Here is an 18,842-nt window from a genome sequence, read left to right as displayed (position 1 = left end):
TTTACTATTGTGAACGTCTTTGTCAAACATTCGCCACTTGTATGAATTCACAATGATCCAGTTCATTTATTTTTTTTCACAGTTTTTATGAAAAAAAAAAACAAAACAAAACAAATGACTTTCGTTTGGTTTTCACTTGAGAAATGCCGAACGTCAAATTATAATTCTAGAAACGTCAATTCCATTGAGTAATGCAAAATGGAAATAAGCACCACCTATTCCATTTCATGAAATAACGCAAATATGCAAATAAGCACCATCTATTGGTATGAAATGTAGCCGTAGCTTGGTGTGATATATCTCATGAACCGCTCAACCAAATTCAATCAAACTTAACAGAAACCATCTACATGATACCCCAAGTGTACCGTAAAAATGAATTTGGTGGAGCCGGTCTCAAGTTATAAAGTAACACCAAAAATGTGCACTTATTTTTATATATATAGATTGTAAAAGTCTATAACAGCGGTCGACTGCTAATACGTGTCCTCAAAGACTTGGTTTGACCTCAGTATTAATAATCCGAAGGCGAAAACTAAAATTTTGAGTCGTTCAAAAGGTATTAACGAAAAAAAGAAATGCTTATTTATGATACAGCTCTCTAAATGGGACGAAAAACATTCACATAGCGGCGATGATATGAATCCAATATTACTAAAATAAAGCAAACAATATACTTTATTACTTTGATTACAAAACAATCAGTGCATAGCATGTGGCAGTTGATACAAAACAAAATTGGCTTGACTTAAGGATGAAACCGCCCGCCCGGCGGCCACCGTGGTGTGATGGTAGCGTGCTCCGCCTACCACACCGTATGCCCTGGGTTCACACCCCGGGCAAAGCAACATCAAAATTTCGGAAATAAGGTTTTTCAATTAGAAGAAAATTTTTCTAAGCGGGGTCGCCCCTCGGCAGTGTTTGGCAAGCGCTCCGGGTGTATTTCTGCCATGAAAAGCTCTCAGTGAAAACTCATCTGCCTTGCAGATGCCGTTCGGAGTCGGCATAAAACATGTAGGTCCCGTCCGGCCGATTTGTAGGGAAAATCAATAGGAGCACGACGCAAATTGGAAGAGAAGCTCGGCCTTAGATCTCTTCGGAGGTTATCGCGCCTTACGTTTTAAGGATGAAACCATTATTATTTTATAAAACGAGTGTAGCAAATAATGCACATGTTGGGTCTTATTCCAAAAAGATAACTGCCACATACTTTATCTACAAACTAAATGCTAAATCTCTTAATCGTTGTCAAGACAGTAAAGACTTGGGTGTAATTTTTGACTCCAAACTCTCTTTTTCTAGTCACATTGACTTCATTGTTTCAAAATTTGTTGCAATGGTTGGGTTCAGTAAACGTAACACCAGTAACTTTAAGGACCCTATGACGTTGAAGGCACTTTATATATGCTTGGTCAGAAGTGGTCTTGAATATTGCTCAATAATAACGAATCCTTTCTATGAATATAACTCCTATAAAATTGAGAAAGTTCAAAAAATGTTTACAAAAATTGCTTTACGTATGCTTCACTGGCCAGACGGCGTCCCATCATATACCAGCAGGCACAAATTGCTTGGTCTTCAGGCTTTGCATGACAGAAGAACTTTTATCTCACTCATGCTTGCCTATAATGTAATAAACTTTAGCACGAATTGCTCTGATTTATCTAATTTGTTCATTCCATATATTCCACTGCGTGATCTGTGGCATAATGGATTATTTATCGAAATAACTCATAAAACGAATTATGCTATGAATGAACCTATAACTAGGACTATACATCTAGCAAATCGATTCAGTAGTGTTATTAATTTTAATAACAGCTTATATAAGTTTAAGCTTGAATTGTTTTCTATTTTTAACTAGTCTGTAAGAAAGCATGTAGTTATCGACATGTAAGAATTGAAGTAGATTATGGTCAGCGCAAAGCATTTATCAAACATCAAAGGCATGTCTCAATTGGGTGAATCCAATTCCAAGGGGTTGTATTCGCAACCCTCTCAAGGTGTTGCCAGCGCAATATGTAGCTTCTCCAACCCAATTGTCAACCTCACCTAACCGTAGCGAATCCTGTTTCATTGCAGGCCGAGGCTCTGGCGACTCCAAGTTCCTCATGGCACTAGGGGGTGGGTAGGGCGGATTGGCCTAGAAGGTTTAATGTGGTCATATAAATCGTTCCCGATATGATGAGGCTAGCACCTTAATGTTGCTTATTTCCGGAACGTACTGTATCTATATCCGGCAAAGGACCATTAACATCGGTAACACTCCCCAAATCCTTCGGGGAGCGTCTTTATCGTTAATACAAAAACAACAACAACAACAAAGCATGTACTTTTAGACTGAATGAATTCAATAAATAAATAAAATGCGCGCACAAAGCAATGACTAGTAATTCAGATTGATATTAGGTGTGTTCGGCAAGAAAACTTGCAAGTAACATCAGTAAAGAGAGAATTGTGTAAAACTCTCTCTAAATCTCAAATGTGAAAATTTTCAGCCGAAGAGAAATTTGCAAAAATTGCAGCAAAACAGCTGTTACTAAAACGTCTGTCTGTTTTGACATTCGATTTTTGCATTTTTGTGTGTTTAGTTCCTACGAGAAAATTATTTAAAAAAATGGAAAACAAGGGAAAACTAAATGTACAATGTTCTCCAGGCACATTCCAAAGGTTCAAATGGGTAAGCACTGCTTATAGGTCATGTATGTATATATATATATATATATCTGCTTAGTAATATATATATATATCTGCTTAGTAAGCAGATATATATATATGTAGGATGCCGATCAAATTATACCACTTTATTGTAATTTAGTTCATGTTTTATTTAAGAATTCAATTGTTCAGTTTTATTTAAGAATTCAATTGTTCAGTTACAATGTATTTACATGTATGTTTGCTTAGCTTATGTTTTAATTATAGTTTATTAATAAAATATGGTGATTCACACACAAAGTTTATGCATGAGTTAACTTTAGTGCGCGTTCGGTATGGCCTTCGGTTTTCAACTAACTCTAAAATATCGTCCGTTGAGAAATATATGTATCTGCTTTACTTTGTTTCGTCTAGTTCGTTTAGGTCAAGCCTACAAGGTTGCATTTAGTTAGTACTGTCGTCCACTCCTGGTTGCCATTCCCACATATATACATACATGACCTATATTTGCCAATTTATAGTTAAATTATTTATATTTATAGACGACACTTATAGACAAAAAGTTGCCGAAAAAGCAGCTGGAAGTGATTTCTATGAAGAAATAATATTTTCCGAATCCCAAGAGACAGAAATGAGTCCAACACAGGATGATGATGATTTTGTTCGGCATCAACGTACTCCTGACAGCGACATGGTGGATGAGAACAGTGAAATGTTATACCATGCCGCTGGATGTAGTAGCGAGACGCCGATGAAAAAGGTAGTGTGGCTTGACGCGCCAACGAAATTCCTTATATCGAAAGTAGAGGAACTGCAGCCGAAGGTGGGAAAAACAGCGAAAATTAAAAGTAAGAGGCATATGTGGACCCAAATCAGCCACGAATTAAAGAAAACGGGGTATCCGTTTACGTGGGTACAAGTAGAGGCAAAATTTTTCGCTTTGGAGCGCCGGTATAAAAAAGTGCAGTATAACAATTCAAAAACAGGGCGGAATAGGCAAATTTGCCCTTACCAAAAGTAAGCTTGAAACAGCTCAAAGAGGTAATCATATTAATTAACTTCTTTCTATAGCGAACTTGACGACATACTCCAGCAAAGGGTTGGGATAAATCCGAAGTTTCTTCTTGACAGCGAAACCAACAAAAGAAAAAGTAGTGACGAACACGACGAGTCATCACAATCTAATTCGGGTAACAAATTTAATTTAATTTAATAATGCTTTATTCTGGTCTTAATTTATTTACACCCGATTTGTTGACAAAGTAAATTTACGACTCGGTTTAGCCTTGCTAAACAATGATTTAGCACGAAACTGAGATATATTTTAATGAAGTTTTTAATGGTTTAACAAAATTAACCAAGCTCTAACGCTTAATTCCTCACCGTTAAGCCGTGTCTTAAATTTAAATCCTTGTCAAAAAAATAGCCGTTAATGTTTTTAATTTTATTTAATTTAATTCGATTTAACTTTACTTTATTTTAACAAATTGAATTTAATTAAATATTTATTTAATATTTTATTTAATTTAATTTGATTTTACTTTATTTTATTTTATTTCATTTTATTTTATATTTTATTTTATTATATTTTGTTTTATTTTTGTTATCTTTAATTTAATTTAATTTTATTTTATTATGGCTAATTTTATTACATTTTATATTGATTTATATTTAATGTTATTCGATTTTATTTTATATAATTATATATATTTTATCCAATTTTGTATACTTCTAGAATCTTTGGACTCAACGCCATCTTGCTCAAGAAAACGAGGAAAAACTACAATTGACATTCTTTTTGAAAAAATTGACAGCGAATCAGAAAAACAACAGAAGTGGGATGAGGAGCTGAAACAAATTATGGAGGAGAACATTAAACAAAAATAAATTAATTCAGAGAAACGAATAGAAATTGAGAGAAAAAAATTAAGTCTATTAGAATCCCTTATAGATGTCCTCAAAAAATGATCATTTTAATTCAATAACATTTTCTTTTGTCCATTTTGGTCAATATGTATTTATTTAACAAAATAAATTAAAATACAGTGCTTCACAAAAGTTTACGTACAGCAAAGTTTATTAAAAAATCACTATTTTTCGCGGGCTAAAGTTTTTATGATAGATTCTTAATATACTTTGGTAGACTTCTTGACGTAAGACTTAAATAATGGTGTGAAACTTTGTGCGGAGCTATATAAAACTCGCGAAGTTTGCGTCCGAATCTTCAAAACTTGATTGAATATGCAGTTTTGTAGCCCACTGAATTCTAGTATAATAATGTGCAACTTTGTGTGAAAATCAATTTGCCTACCAACCCGGCAAGTCCACGGAGACCGCCATTCGTTGCCTTACTGGAAGATGAAACTCCGATTCATATACTCTGCGTATGCGTTGCGTTAGCAAGACAGAGACTCTTTCACCTTGGTGGTGTGACTCTCAATCCTTTTGTGATTTGGGATAAAAAGCCTGAGGAGGTGTTGAAATACATAAAGAGCCTCCTAATAGAGCAATAAGCTCAAAGGTCAAGCACAAAAGATCGAAAAGGTCGCAGTGTATAAAGGCCGAATAATAATAATAATAATACAAGCAGATATACAGTGTCGGACAAAACATTTTGGAAAGCAGAAAACGTTGACTTTTGACCATTAAATTTCAAAAGTCAACGTTTTCTGCTTTCCAAAATGTTTTGTCCGACACTGTATATCTGCTTGTAAGTTGCACATTTCTATACTAGAATTCAGTGGGACACAAAACTGCATATTCAAAAAAGTCCAAAAAGGTTCAATCAAGTTTTGAAAATTCGGATGCGAATTTTATATAACTTCGCACAAAGTTTCACACTATTATTTAAGTCTTACATCAAGAAGTCTACCAAAATATATTAAGAAACTATCATTAAAACTTTAGCTCGCGAAAAATAGTGATTTTTTAAACAACTTTGCTGTAGGTAAACTTTTGTGAGGCACTGTATTTCTCTTACAAACATGTAATAAGTTAAATATTTTGGCTCATACGATTTTGTATGTCTTCACAAATTAAATCTCGTACACAATTCCTTTCCCTCCTTCTTGGGACTTCGTCATTGCCTGGCATTTCATTGATACTTTCCAAAGCTGGCTCTTCATCAAAGTTAAAGTCGTCTTCATTAGCCAAATTATGTAAGGCGCAACATGCTCTTACAAAGTGGCATATCTTCTCCATACCTCTTAGCTTGCAATAGTACATCTGCCTAAATCTTTGCTTCACCATTCCGTATGTGTTCTATTGCTACACGACCAGAACTCAGCTTAACATTAAACGCTTTCCGAGCACGAGTAAGATGGCCATTATCTCTATATGGAGTAATAACGTGTTTGCTGATTGGATAAGCTGAGTCACCTAAACGATAGTAATCTAAAATAATGGATATTAACCATGTGGTGTTTTCTGATTAAAATGAGTGCAAAGTACCTCCACAATATGAATTTAGCTTCTCATATATTGGAGAGTTTTTAAAAACCCAACTATCGTGGCTTGAACCCGGGTATCCACAGAATACATTGATAAACTTTTTCTGCTCATTGCAGATTCCTTGAAGTACCACGGATACATTTCCCTTTCTGTCGATGTAATCATCCTTTCCCCTCTTCGGTGGATCAATTTGTATATGCGTTCCGTCGATACACCCTTAAAATCGAATTTAATTTTATATGTAATAAATCTGAAATACAACAAGTAATGACGAGGCTGTCTTCGGGTATGCCGAAGGCTATATACCTTGCATGAAAGAAAGAAATTCTTTTCTGATTTATAGGGCGCTTTTTAAAAATTCGATGAGACATCGGAGCAACCTGAAACTTGCACTCTATTATACTAAGATTTAATGGGTTATAAAACTGTATAATTAGAATTTTTAAAAAGCTCCTGAGTAAAATTTTCAAATTTTTGGGAAAAAATTTACAGATTTTTTACTGAATATTGGGAAAACTCTAAACTAAACTAAATTTTTGGACGTAGATTGCTGCTGTGTACTCAGTTTTCATATGTCAAGTCATTTTCGCAAGATATTGCGGATTTTAATTTCGGGGTTTTCTGTGTCCTTTCGAAATTTGGAATTTTACCTATAGTGTTATTTACGCTAATAAAGTACATATTGCTCTAGAGAACATGCATTTATTGTCGAAATATTGGCTGGACTCTTCTTTTTGTTGCTCGTTTGGCCATTTTATGACTTGCGGATTTAAATTACCAACGAACATCGTTACGATTTTAATAATGGCGGAAATCGTTGATATCGATAAATTAAAACGGTCAGACAAATCTCTAAAGCTGCATGCTTCATGGCCCGCGAACCATAAAAATACCAACAAATATGTATTTTGTGGCAGTCTTCTGTCAGGATGAAGTTTGCTGTATTCTTCGCTATTTAAAAATTTTTGGCCCAGGTTTTCAAAAAGGCCTCTTGAAATGCGAAAATGCGTACGGAACTCTCTCTCCGTATAAGTCGGCACTATTTCCTCTACATAATGCTTTACGGAATTTCTTGCACTTTTCGTGCATATTAAGGCGCAATCAAGCAAATATTTATTTCTCCTTTTTAATTGAAACAATATTTCATTCTCCTCGTCGTCGGCACTGTCGTATGAAGAATACTCCATTACAGTCATAACCAGGGCAGCAACGACCTTGTTTCGGATGTTTATTCCTGGTTCATCAGTGCTTTCTAAAAAATAGGAGAACCTGTTCACACAAAGCTAACTACCTTTTTTGTAGACGTTCAATATTTCCGATTTCTGGTTCTCCAACTGGGTCTGTAGATTTTAGTTCTCCCCCTAAAGAGACCACATTAGGACATTGCATTTCGACGCAATGCTTTAAAAATATATACAATTAAGTTCGGAAATTGTTGTATGTGGCCCACATAATTATTGGCACACCTTATTTTAGCAATTTTCACCACTTTCGTCTGTAAAATTATTTTAACTAATTTTTTAAAAAACTATTTATCAAAATCTTTGCAAAATTTGTGAAAATTCTCCAAGTTTTAAGCCAGATTTTTTTTTCAGATTTTTCAAAATTTTTTGGAGTATGTCCTCGTTCACCGCAAGACCCATTTTCATTTTTTAAGTTAGTTTAAACAATTTTACAGACGAAGAAATTGATGAAAATTGCTAAAATAAGGTGTGCCAATAATTATGTGCGGCACTGCACTTCTTTCATGGATAAATTTGGATGAGTGTAAACTGAATTTATGCCACAATCGTTGACACCACTATGTGTGCCACCTCCAGATGCAACAACTGCTGCATATCAAACACTACTGCCACCCATACTAAAGATAGTAAATATAATAAAGATTATTCAGTTCGTATGTCAGTTTGCATTTGAGCTGCCGTCAGTCTCCGAGTATGTGCTTTTGTTTTGTACTTGCCCATAAAACCCATTTCGTTGTCATAAGGCTGGCATTGAAGAAGATGAGCACAAAGCAACAAGGCGTTACCCACAGGCTGACAGCAGCATTGAAATGCGCGTCCGCTCGTTCCAAACTGACGCATCTTATTATATGTATTTACTATCTTTGTCCATACTGGGGCCATCCAAGCAGTCATAAGGTGATTCATATACATACATGCTGAGGGGGTAACTGATATGATGGTTGTAATGATGAGACGTGCAACCCTTTTGCTGATGGTCACATGAATGTGCATGGGGTAATTGCGCCACTGGTCCGGGTAACTGATGTGATGGGTTGTAATGATGAGACGTGCAACCCTTTTGCTGATGATCACTTGAATGTGCATGGGGTAATTGCGCCACTGGTTCGCTATAGTGCTCCAAGCTGGGTGAATGTTGCGTTTCCTCTGCAGACATTCCATATGTGGAATGTTGAGTGTATTGATCTCCTGAATCTATTTTTGCGTTGTCCACGGGATTTGGCGTTGTTGATGAATTTATATGAAAATGTTCCACAATTATCATTGTGCATCGCGTATTGTGCTTGCGTTGGTATGCGATTGTATAATTCACAAATTGGACATTCTTAAGCCGCTGATGTTGTATTCATTTTTTGTGATTAGTTATGCATCTGCAATTGAAAAATTGTTACTTTTGCAGAGGGTGTATATATATTAACAGAATACTCACCTGCATTTATAAAAATCAAAAATAGTTTTCCCAACTTCAATGAATGTCACGATCAGCTGTTTTTCACTTACAATTTTTACTGAGTTAAATTTTCCCAGCAGAAACTTGTAGCTCTCTCACCAAATGAAATGTCAAAATGCGCTTTTTTGATTTTTTTCAATAATCGGAAAAAATCATAATTTTTTTTTTTTTTGATTTTTTTCTAATGGTAATCAGTTAGTAATTGCTTTTTTCGAAAAACAATTGATATAATCATTGGCCACTAAAAAAGGCATCTAATTTATTGATTACTACAATATAATACAAATTTAACATGTCTGGTAAACATTTGGTAAAATTTGAAGCTTCTAGCTGTTAAAATGGGGCTGAAATTGCGAAACTATGTATATATACTATATATATCAACTATATATATACTATATATACCACCATATATATACTATATATACCACCGATCTTTATGATTTTTACAGACAACAATATATGCTATATACGTAAGCATTCGTTGAAACTTGAAGCCTCTAGCTCTTAAAACAGGGCAGTGACTTCGCGAAAATGTGGTCCAGAACAATTGTATCTCCTGCTTGATTAACAGCTATATACATGTATATCTGTAGTCCATGCCTCTCGCATCGCCATATGCGTGAGTAACTACTTCGGCTGATGACCACATTTATGTGTGTGAAATATCTCTTCGTTGCCTTGTATGTATGTGTGTAAATGATGACTAATGTATTCATGTACACAAAGCGATTTTTCATAACTCACTGCTGTACTGTACTTCATATTTTTAGCAATTCACAATATAGCTGTCAAAACAGTTTTTTTGCTCTTGAAAAATTGTGTTTTTGCTGAGAGAGTGTTTGGATAAAAGTCGAAGGCTTTCTTTAAGGCTCTTTTGCAGAACGGAAAGCTAAGTTTTTTAACTCAGACTTAACCTAACATGAGGGGTTAAACTCAAACATTTTTGACAAATTTTGAAACTAGCTCTGAGCAAAAAAAAAAAAATAACTTGCCATTCTGCAAATGAGTCCAAATACTAAAAAGTTTTAAGCGTGTGTTTAAATTTGATCGTACTCGACTTTTTAGTAGCCAAAATATTGTTAGTTTATTTTCAAAATTCAAATCCTTGCTTCCTTCTAATATCAAAAAATAAACTCGTTATTTTTTGTTTGCCCAGATTACCTGTGTATTTTTTTTTTTGTTTTTTCAGATACAAAAACATACGTGACAAGAACGAACAATACCAATACCCGTGCGATATTTGTGGCAAAAATTTTAAAACAAAATCGATTTTAAATAGACATAAACTATATCATAGCGGCGAAAAGGCCCATAAATGTGATTTTTGTGAAAAGCGGTAAGTTATCATAAAAACAGCGGCCTAATATATTTCACCAAATTTTTTCTAACTTTATTTTCTGCCTGTATTAAATAGATTTGCACAAGCTGTGGCCCTAAGCCAGCATATGCGTACTCATACCGGTGAAAAACCATATAAATGCAAATACTGCGAACGGTGCTTTCCTACAAAAAGTGCACTGAATACGCATTTACGTGTACATCATCTGGGTGATAATATACACAGATGTAAGTTTTGTCCCTTAGCTTTTCGTTTGGCTTCGGAGCTACGGTTCCACTCAACTGCGCATAAAGACGAAGATTCAGAGACGCGTGAGCGAAATATGGCTGCTTTAATGGAAGAAGAGGCTAAATTTAAAGTAAATAGGTAAAATGGTATTCATAAACTCCGTAGACTGTGATTTTATATATTATATTAATATATTATATGTTATATGATCCATGATCGAAAACAATTTTTGGCATCGCAATATCTCTTAAATGGTAGTGGCTATGTGTACTAATTACAATTCATTCTATTTTTTACGAAAAGCTTGTTTGAGTGAAAGCGTTTTTCGATACGTCATCTTATTACACGATACGGACCCAGATCATAAGATCAGCATGGTTTGAAGTAATTTTATTTAAAAATAACAATTTTGCTTTTCCATTTACCATTTTATTCACATTTTTCGTTAAAAATGCGGTTTTCATGATCTGAATACTGCGCCTAACTATGAAATTCCAAAAATAATTATTGTCCTATTGGTATTTTTATTTAAAGTGGGTAACTCTTTATACTGACAAAATTTCGGTAAACCTAATCAAATATCCAATATCATTTTCACTACGCCTCCATGTCAACCTTTAAATGCTGAGGTTTATTTAATCTTTTTGACCTACACTGCATCCACTTGAAGTTTATTTGACGGATAATTTTTTATGTTGGAAAATTATAAATAAGGGCTGGATTTTATTTTTTAAGTTTTCAGCCCCAAAATAATTAAAATATTTTGGAAAATAACACACTTAGGCATTTCACAAGGTCTTTCATCCAACGTGCTATGACTTGAAAACCGTCACCAATGCTTTGCTGTTGCTTCTCATATAAAAGTTGGATTTAAAAATACAATTCAGCAGCCTATGTATATCACATGTGCTAAGTTCTTGTTAAAGAAAGCCATCAGTTCAGCTTCGACACTATTCATTTCGGCCGATGGAATACGTGAAATCAAACCACACTTCCCGGCCGAAGCTGCAAACCTAGCAAGAGAACGTGACCTAGCGAGATAACCCTTTACACTAGGAATCTCAACTTGGACATTGTGCTGATGGTAAAGACCCCGACTACTTAAAAAAAGTGCTTACAACTTTAATCTTAACAAAACGTGGATGAAGAGCTGCTCCCGAAACATAACATGCGTGCACCAAAGGCAAGACGGTAGACACCGCATTGCATAGGGTCGTAATAAACATACAGAAAGCCCTGGAATATAAGGAGTATGCTCTAGCAGTCTTCTTAGACATTGCTGGTGCTTTCAACAATATTTCTAAATGGGTGATTATGGATGGTCTTAATTACATTATAGTACATCCAACCTTAACCAAATGCAGGCCCGACGATAGGGGAGGGGGAATGGGGGGATTCCCCCGGGCCCGGGGTTTCTGAGGGGCCCGCGATTTAGAGGTACTAAGCAATTTTTTTAGTTCAGGAGAGTCTTTATTTGTTCCATGTGCAATTTTTAAGCCGAATTTCAAAAGCAACGAATATCTGCATTTCGTTTTTATATTATAGTGAAGTGTGAAAAATAATTTGAAAAGTCCTTTTCCTTAAAATTTAAGAATAAATATTTCATTTGGCAGCTGGCTCAAAACCATTCAGGTTCCGCATCCGATTCGACTATTGATAAGGATTTTTTGCCGTGGCCTTCGAGCAGTGAGGAGACAATAAAAACATCAAACAAAAATGTATGTTTACGTCAATCCGAAATCGTAAAGTTTCATGGTGACACTGATGAAGGTTCATCTTCAAAAAGTCTTCCAAAAATATCACCAACTCTGTATCAAAGTCCAGATTATTTAAATGACTTCGACATCGGTACCGTGAATGATGAGTTTTTGCGATCTGAAGAAGTCAACGAAATAATTCGTCGAGGTCATCAAAAGTGTCTTGTTATTTTTCCACGTGATCGTCGTGACCAAGCATTTCCTACCTCGTTGTTAAACAGAATCTTGCCAAATGGAGAGAAAGTGGAGCGGACTGGTTGGTGTGGAGTGCCAGTAGCAATACTTTTTATTGCCTACCATGTCGCGTGTTAAGCACCATTACTTTAAATAGACCTAAAATTTGTTGTCCAGGCGGATAGTCGAAATTGCAGGTGTGGAAGAAGCTATGCGATAAACTGCTAGGACACGAACATACTCAAGATCTTTACAAAATCGAATTCAAAAGGAGGCTACAATTGATACACTTATTAATGACCAGCTAATCACTGAAACTCAAAAGTGGAAAGAAATTTTATATAGAATTTTGGGCGGAAGAGCTTTCAGAGGCGAAAGTATATATCTTGGTGAACGAAACAATGGACATTTTTTGGGCATCTTAGAACTCATAACCCATTATGATCCGATACTTAGAGATCATTTGGAGAAAGTTAGGATTTCACAACAGCAGCACAAACGTTTACAAGTTCACTATCTTTCCCCAGACATTCAGAACGAATTTATAGAAATTTGTGCAAAACACGTGAGTGAAACTATATTAGATCAACGCAAAAAAGCCAAGTATTTTGTTATTATCGTTTATGCTACGCCTGATGCTGGTCACGTTGAACGGACTACGTTCATTTTGCGCTACCTCCATTTCAATTCGAAAGCAACAAAATTTACAATTTGGCTTTCGTGGATTGTAACCAAAAAACTGGTCAGGAAATCGCTGATTTAATTCGCCATACTCTAGGTAAATATGAAATCCCATTAAAAGATTGTCGTGCACAAGGGTACGATAACGGCGCCAATATGAAAGGAGCTTACTACGGAGCACAACGTCACAATCTCGACAAAAACTCGAATGCTGATTACTCGCCTTGTGCAACCCACAGTCTGAATTTATGTGGTCTTGATGCTGCAGAATGTTGTACGGCTGTAATTACTTTCTTCGGAGTTGTACAAAAATGTTTTACTATTTTCAGCAGCAGTCCACGACGATGGGACATCCTCAAAAAAAATGTACCGAGCTCTGTTCCCAGTCTTTCAAACACTAGGTGGTCGGCTAGAATTGAGGCAATCAGACAATTCGCAAACCATGTTCCAGGATTAACACAAGCACTAGACGCATTACTTAAGCTAAATTTGACTGCACAAGCATATGGAGATATTACCGGCATTCTCAAGTACATCAAAAAGTTCGAATGTGTCTTGCTGTCCTGTTGTTGTCCTGACACAACAATGTGTCTTGCTGTCCTCAATTTGTTTGGTTCAAAATATTGACTATCATTAATGAAAGAAACGTCGTACTCCAAGCTGGAGACGCCACCATAGATGTTGATGTCCGACATCTGGTTCCCCCCATAAATTCAGAAAACAAAAATTCGGAAACACATTTTTTCAGAAAACATTAGTCAGAACCCTTTTTTCAGAAAGCCAAAATTCAGAAGTCAAAAATCCGGAAACAAAAATTCAGAAATCAATATTCAGAAGTCAAAATTAAGAAGTCAAATTTAAAAAAAATTTAACTTTTTTGCTGTTGTTGTGTTTGTTGTTGTTGTTGTTGTAGCGATAAGGTTACTCCATTAAGGCGTTGGGAGTGTTATCGGTGTGATGGTCCTTTGCCGGATACATACCCGGTACGCTCCGGTAACACAGCACCATTAAGGTGCAGGCCCGACCATCTCGGGAACGATATATATGGCCACATTAAACCTTCAGGCCATCCCTCCCTCCGCTCGAAGGGAGGTTGACAATTGGTTTGGAGAAGCTATATATTGCGCTACACAACCCCTTTTTTGCTGTCTGATTACTTTCTGAATTTTGAGTTTTAAAATTTTTTTCAGCCTGGAACACAGCAACGTCGAAAGAAGGCGTCATATCCAATCGAATTATGGAATATGTATACTATCACCAAATTGGGTGAAGTCCGTACAAATAATTATATCTAAAGGTGGCACAACGTCATTCGAAGTGCGTTTGGGACATGCTCTAACATACTTAATTTCATAAATAAAATAAAATACGAACATGTAATAACAGAAACAAAACTGCAGAAATTTTCAGCTGGCCATATCGGAAACGCAAGTAAAATATATAGATTTCGTTTTTTTTTTAATATTGTAAATTCATTTGAAAAAGATGTACTCAAATTTAACCTGTTTAAATTTTGTCTACTATAAATTTGCTCTATTGTTGTCAATTTCATAAATTCTCGTGTGCCCCTTCCGGGAAAACCGCTCCATCATGAGTACTCTGCGTGAGGCCTTTTTGAGATACTTACAAGAATTCATTTACTACGTTTTAACTTACTTTAAAATTTTTAATTTGAAATTGTCAAGCGTTTAATTAAATACTGTTTAAATACTATTTTAAAATATTGCATATGTTATTTATATCGTAAATTATATCTTTAAATTAAGTGTCCGTATATTTGGTCTGTATGATTGTTTACTTTGTAGACTGATAAATAAATTAAATTAAATTAAATAGTAGAAAAATATTTAATTAATTACATGCTTGCTATTGCACGCAATATAAAATTTTAGATTTTACTACTTTTTCTTTATACATAATTCCTTCCAAATAAATAAACGTTTCTGAATTTTGAGAAAAATTTAATGTTTTTTCTGTCGTCTGATTACTTTCTGAATTTTGACTTCTGAATGTTGCCTTCTGAAATTTGGCTTCTGAAATTTGACTTCTGAGTTTTGACCTCTGAATTTTGTTCTTCTGAAAAAGGGTTCTGACTAATGTTTTCTGAAAAAATGTGTTTCTGAATTTTTGTTTTCTGATTTATGGGGGGAGGCACCGCGACATCTAGAAGCCTTATAGGCTGATTTTAAGTTGATCAGGAACCAATGGGGGACAATTTTAAACGAATGCAAAACAGTTGCTATTCAATTGAACATCTCGCCAAAGTTTCCGGACATTCGAAAGAGAAAACCGAAAAGACGTTTTGAAGATAATGGAAATGAGATGATTACGGATGATCCAGAGTCTGATTTTAAAAACAATACATTTTTGGTGATCGTTGATTCGGTAACCACTGGTATTACTGAACGATTTGCAGCTATGAGAAATTTGAACGAGACGTTTTCTTTTTTGTGGCAATTTGAAGACATGGATGAAACTACGGTTCGGACGAGCGCAGCAAAATGTGTCGAAAAATACAAGTCGGACGTTTCTCAAAGCTTAGAATGCGAAATAATTCACTTGAAACACATTTACGAAGCAAATTTGGATAAACGTTTGTTTGGAATTGCTAAATGCCATCTATGTTCAAAATCTGTATACAATTTTCCCCACCATTTGTGTTGCTTTACGTATCTTTTGCACTATACCTGTCACTGTAGCTAGTGCAGAACGTTCTTTCAGCGTCCTTGTAAGAATCATAAACTTTCATATATCGTGTTCTCTCAAGAGCGAGTTTCAGGACTTGCCATGCTTTGTGTTGAATCCGTTTTGGCAAGACAGTTAAATTTTGATATTATAAGCAATTTTGCAGGGAAAAAAGCAAGAAAAGCCACTCTTTGATATCCGAACCTTCTATATTGAATAATTAAAATTTATAATCATCATTATATTTATCAGAAATGTTCTAAAATGTTGCAAAATACATAACTAGAAAAGCTTATTTGAAACAATATGTGGCTGTTAAAAGAGAATTTTATATCTACGTTACATAAAACAGTATAAATAGTAAATATTCAGTGTTATTTTTATTTTCAGTTCTTAGTCCAAAAATAATTTAGTTGATGTGGCAAAATTATTTTTTTTGTGATGTAATCCATCAATAATGATTTATTGATGAGATGTCATTAATTCAAATTAATCAAATGTATTAGTGGTTCTTTTATACGTGGTCCGTAATGCAGACTATCAATGCTCAGCATTAGAGGAGCCCTGAAAACAACCCCGACGACTGCACTACATGCCATTCTGCATATTCCACCTGTAGACCTTGTAACGAAGCTTTTTCGTGCCCCGTTGCTTCTTTGATATTTGCTGGGGTATACTCGCCGTGCCCAGGGTTCGTTTACAATAAATTTGTATTAAAGGAGCACCTTGCAAATCGATTTAATATAAAAAACTTCACTCTCTTTATTGGTTCTAAATTCTATAATATAAAATAAAACGTGTTTGTATACTTCATTTTCAATTTCACTTGGATTATCTTGCGGTATCCTTGATTGCGGTGGCGGGCCTTAGCGGTCCGGCCGTATTCCGTTAGCTGGGTCCCGTTAGTATGTGGCGTCGGTGCCTTGACGCGCCTTATGCCGGCGTCCCTCTCTGCTGCGGTGCTCTGTCGCGCCTTACGTCGGCGTCTACTTGTATTGCTGAGGCGATGCTCTGTCGCCGTGTTCCGTTAGACGGATCCCGTTAGTATGTGGCGTCGGTGCCTTGACGCGCCTTACGTCGGCGTTCACTTGTATTACTCTGCTGCGCCTTGCGTCGGCGTCTATTTGTATTGCTGCTTGCTGGGTGATTCTCTGCCACGCCTTGCGTCGGCGTCTACTTGTATTTGCTGGGCGATACTCTGTCGCGCCCTACGTCGGCGTTTACTTGTATTGCTGAGGTGGTGCTCTGTCGCGCCCTACGTCGGCGCTTACTTGTATTACTCTGTCGGTGTACCTCTGCTGCGCTCTGCCGCCGCGCTTGGCGCTGGCTTAGCCTGGCTGCGCTATGCGTCGCCGCGTTGACGTGACCTCTGTCGGCGTACCTTTGCTGCCGCGGTTCGCGCTGGCTTACCCTGGTTACGTTGTGCGTCGGCGGACCTCTGCTGCGCTTTGCTGCCGCGCTCTGCGCTGGTTTACGTGCGTTGCCGCTCTGTTGCGGCCTCCGCCGGCGTACTTCTACTGACGGAGGTGAGCGGGTGTCACCTGTCGCGGTTGCGCGTTACTGTGGCGGGGCCTTTGGTCTTTGGGGGTGATGCGTAGAGAAGGTCAACCGCAATCACCATTCCACGACTCGCTCCTATGAAGTGGATTCCTATTGCATAGAGAAGGTCAACTGCAATAGGGATATACTTCGCTAATACCTCTGGTCACGACCACAGCTCCGTGATGACTGACTGCTGGTTTACGTGCGTATTCGTGGCTCTGCCAGCGTCGTATTTATGGGTGGCTCTGCTGTCAACGTCGTGTGTATGCGTGACTCTGCTGTGGCCAACGTCGTACATTTGCGTAGCTCTGCTGCGGCCAACGTCGAATGTAAGCGTGGCTCTGCTGTGGCCAACGTCGTGTTATGCGTGACTCTGCCGCCGAGGCTTATGGCGATGGCGCGCGGGCTCGTGACGTTGTGGGCCTTCGCTTAGCGGGGAGCGAGCGTAGTTTAAGGCGTTGTAGAGCGGTCAAAACCAGCTTACCCACAATCCTCAACCCACGGCTCTCTCCGATGACGGGAACTGTCTTGCGATGGTCAAAACCGATACGCCTTTCAGATGCCCTTCAATTGCTGCTCAGGTGCGTCGCAACTTTGCGCCCCGTTAGGTGAGATCCGTTAGCCTCGGTACAGTCACGTTGTTGCTTTTCACCTCGACACACTCCTACTGCGGTTGCCGACGTACTTCTGCCGCGGATGACGCTTGGCTGAGCGCGGGATCACGATGCTGTGGAGGACGTTTGCTTGCGAGGGAGCAAGCGTGATCTAGAGCGTTGTAGAGTGGTCAAAACCTGCTTACCCACAATCTTCAGTCCACGACTTTCTCCTATGAAACGCACTGGCTTGCAATGGTCAAAACCGATATGCCTTCCAGAGCGCTCCAATAGTAGCTCCGGTCGCAAACACAACCGCGTGCTGACTGCCTGCTGTGCTGCTGTGTCGCTTCTTTTATGGCTGTTGTGTTTGGTGTTGCTAGCTCAAATGGTTGCGTTGCCATGGTCACCGTGTTGCTGTTGAATGTTGCGAGCGCTCGTTTGTTGCTGAGACTTGTTGGTTGATCGTGTTGCTAGAGCCTTTTGTGGCCACTTGTTGTGTTAATGTCGTGTCAAATATGTTGTGGGGTCGTTTTGTGTGGGCCAAATTAATGAGGATTTATTTGGTCCTCACACTCCCCCCCCCCCCCCCCCCCCCCCCACTTCAGAAATTTAGCCCTCGGTGCCCAGTATTCGTATGCGGGCCCTGCCTTTTACCACCGTGACGGTGTATTCCCGTGTGCGAAAACTTACGCGGGAGCGTCCTTTGCCTTCGGCGATGCGTCGGAAAATGTCTCGCACGCTTTCTGCAATTTTCGGGAATTGGTTTAGCGTTGGTCCATCCGCGTCGTGGGCCTCGATTATCACCTCTTGGTGGCCTGCTGTTGTTTGTTGATGTAATGGTGCGTGCGACGTCAACGTACGTATTTGCGCGAGTAGTTGCACGCATGTTGTTGACGTCGCCGCCTGTGGTGTTCGGTGGTGTGATGATACGCGTGTTGCTGACGTCGGCGCCGGTAGCTCCTTCCAGCAGTACTACCCTGGAGCGCTTTGCTTCCTCCTCCTCGTAATGCTGGCGCATACGCTTGACGCTGTTGT

The 18,842-nt window shown here is 37.8% G+C and overlaps 2 protein-coding genes across 2 annotated transcripts in view; both read left to right on the top strand.

The window, feature by feature from the left end:
- Positions 1–18,842, top strand: part of LOC137248423 (uncharacterized) — a 396,800-nt gene that overhangs the window by 354,135 nt on the left and 23,823 nt on the right. The window contains exons 24-25 of the mRNA XM_067779361.1: positions 9,995–10,141; positions 10,220–10,510. Of these exons, the coding sequence (XP_067635462.1) occupies positions 9,995–10,141; positions 10,220–10,510 (438 nt within the window). The remainder of the gene's footprint in view (positions 1–9,994; positions 10,142–10,219; positions 10,511–18,842) is intronic.
- LOC137249258 (uncharacterized) lies at positions 2,560–5,277 on the top strand. Its single transcript, XM_067780585.1, has 4 exons — positions 2,560–2,680; positions 3,201–3,675; positions 3,730–3,848; positions 4,394–5,277. The coding sequence occupies exons 1-4, from the start codon at positions 2,647–2,649 to the stop codon at positions 4,543–4,545; spliced, it is 780 nt and encodes a 259-aa protein (XP_067636686.1). The 5' UTR covers positions 2,560–2,646; the 3' UTR covers positions 4,546–5,277.

This window comes from Eurosta solidaginis, chromosome 4 (assembly GCF_040869045.1).
Source record: "Eurosta solidaginis isolate ZX-2024a chromosome 4, ASM4086904v1, whole genome shotgun sequence".
NCBI lineage: Eukaryota > Metazoa > Arthropoda > Insecta > Diptera > Tephritidae > Eurosta > Eurosta solidaginis.
The sequence above is the reverse complement of the archived record's forward strand: the minus strand, read 5'-3'. Positions and strand labels throughout refer to the sequence as shown.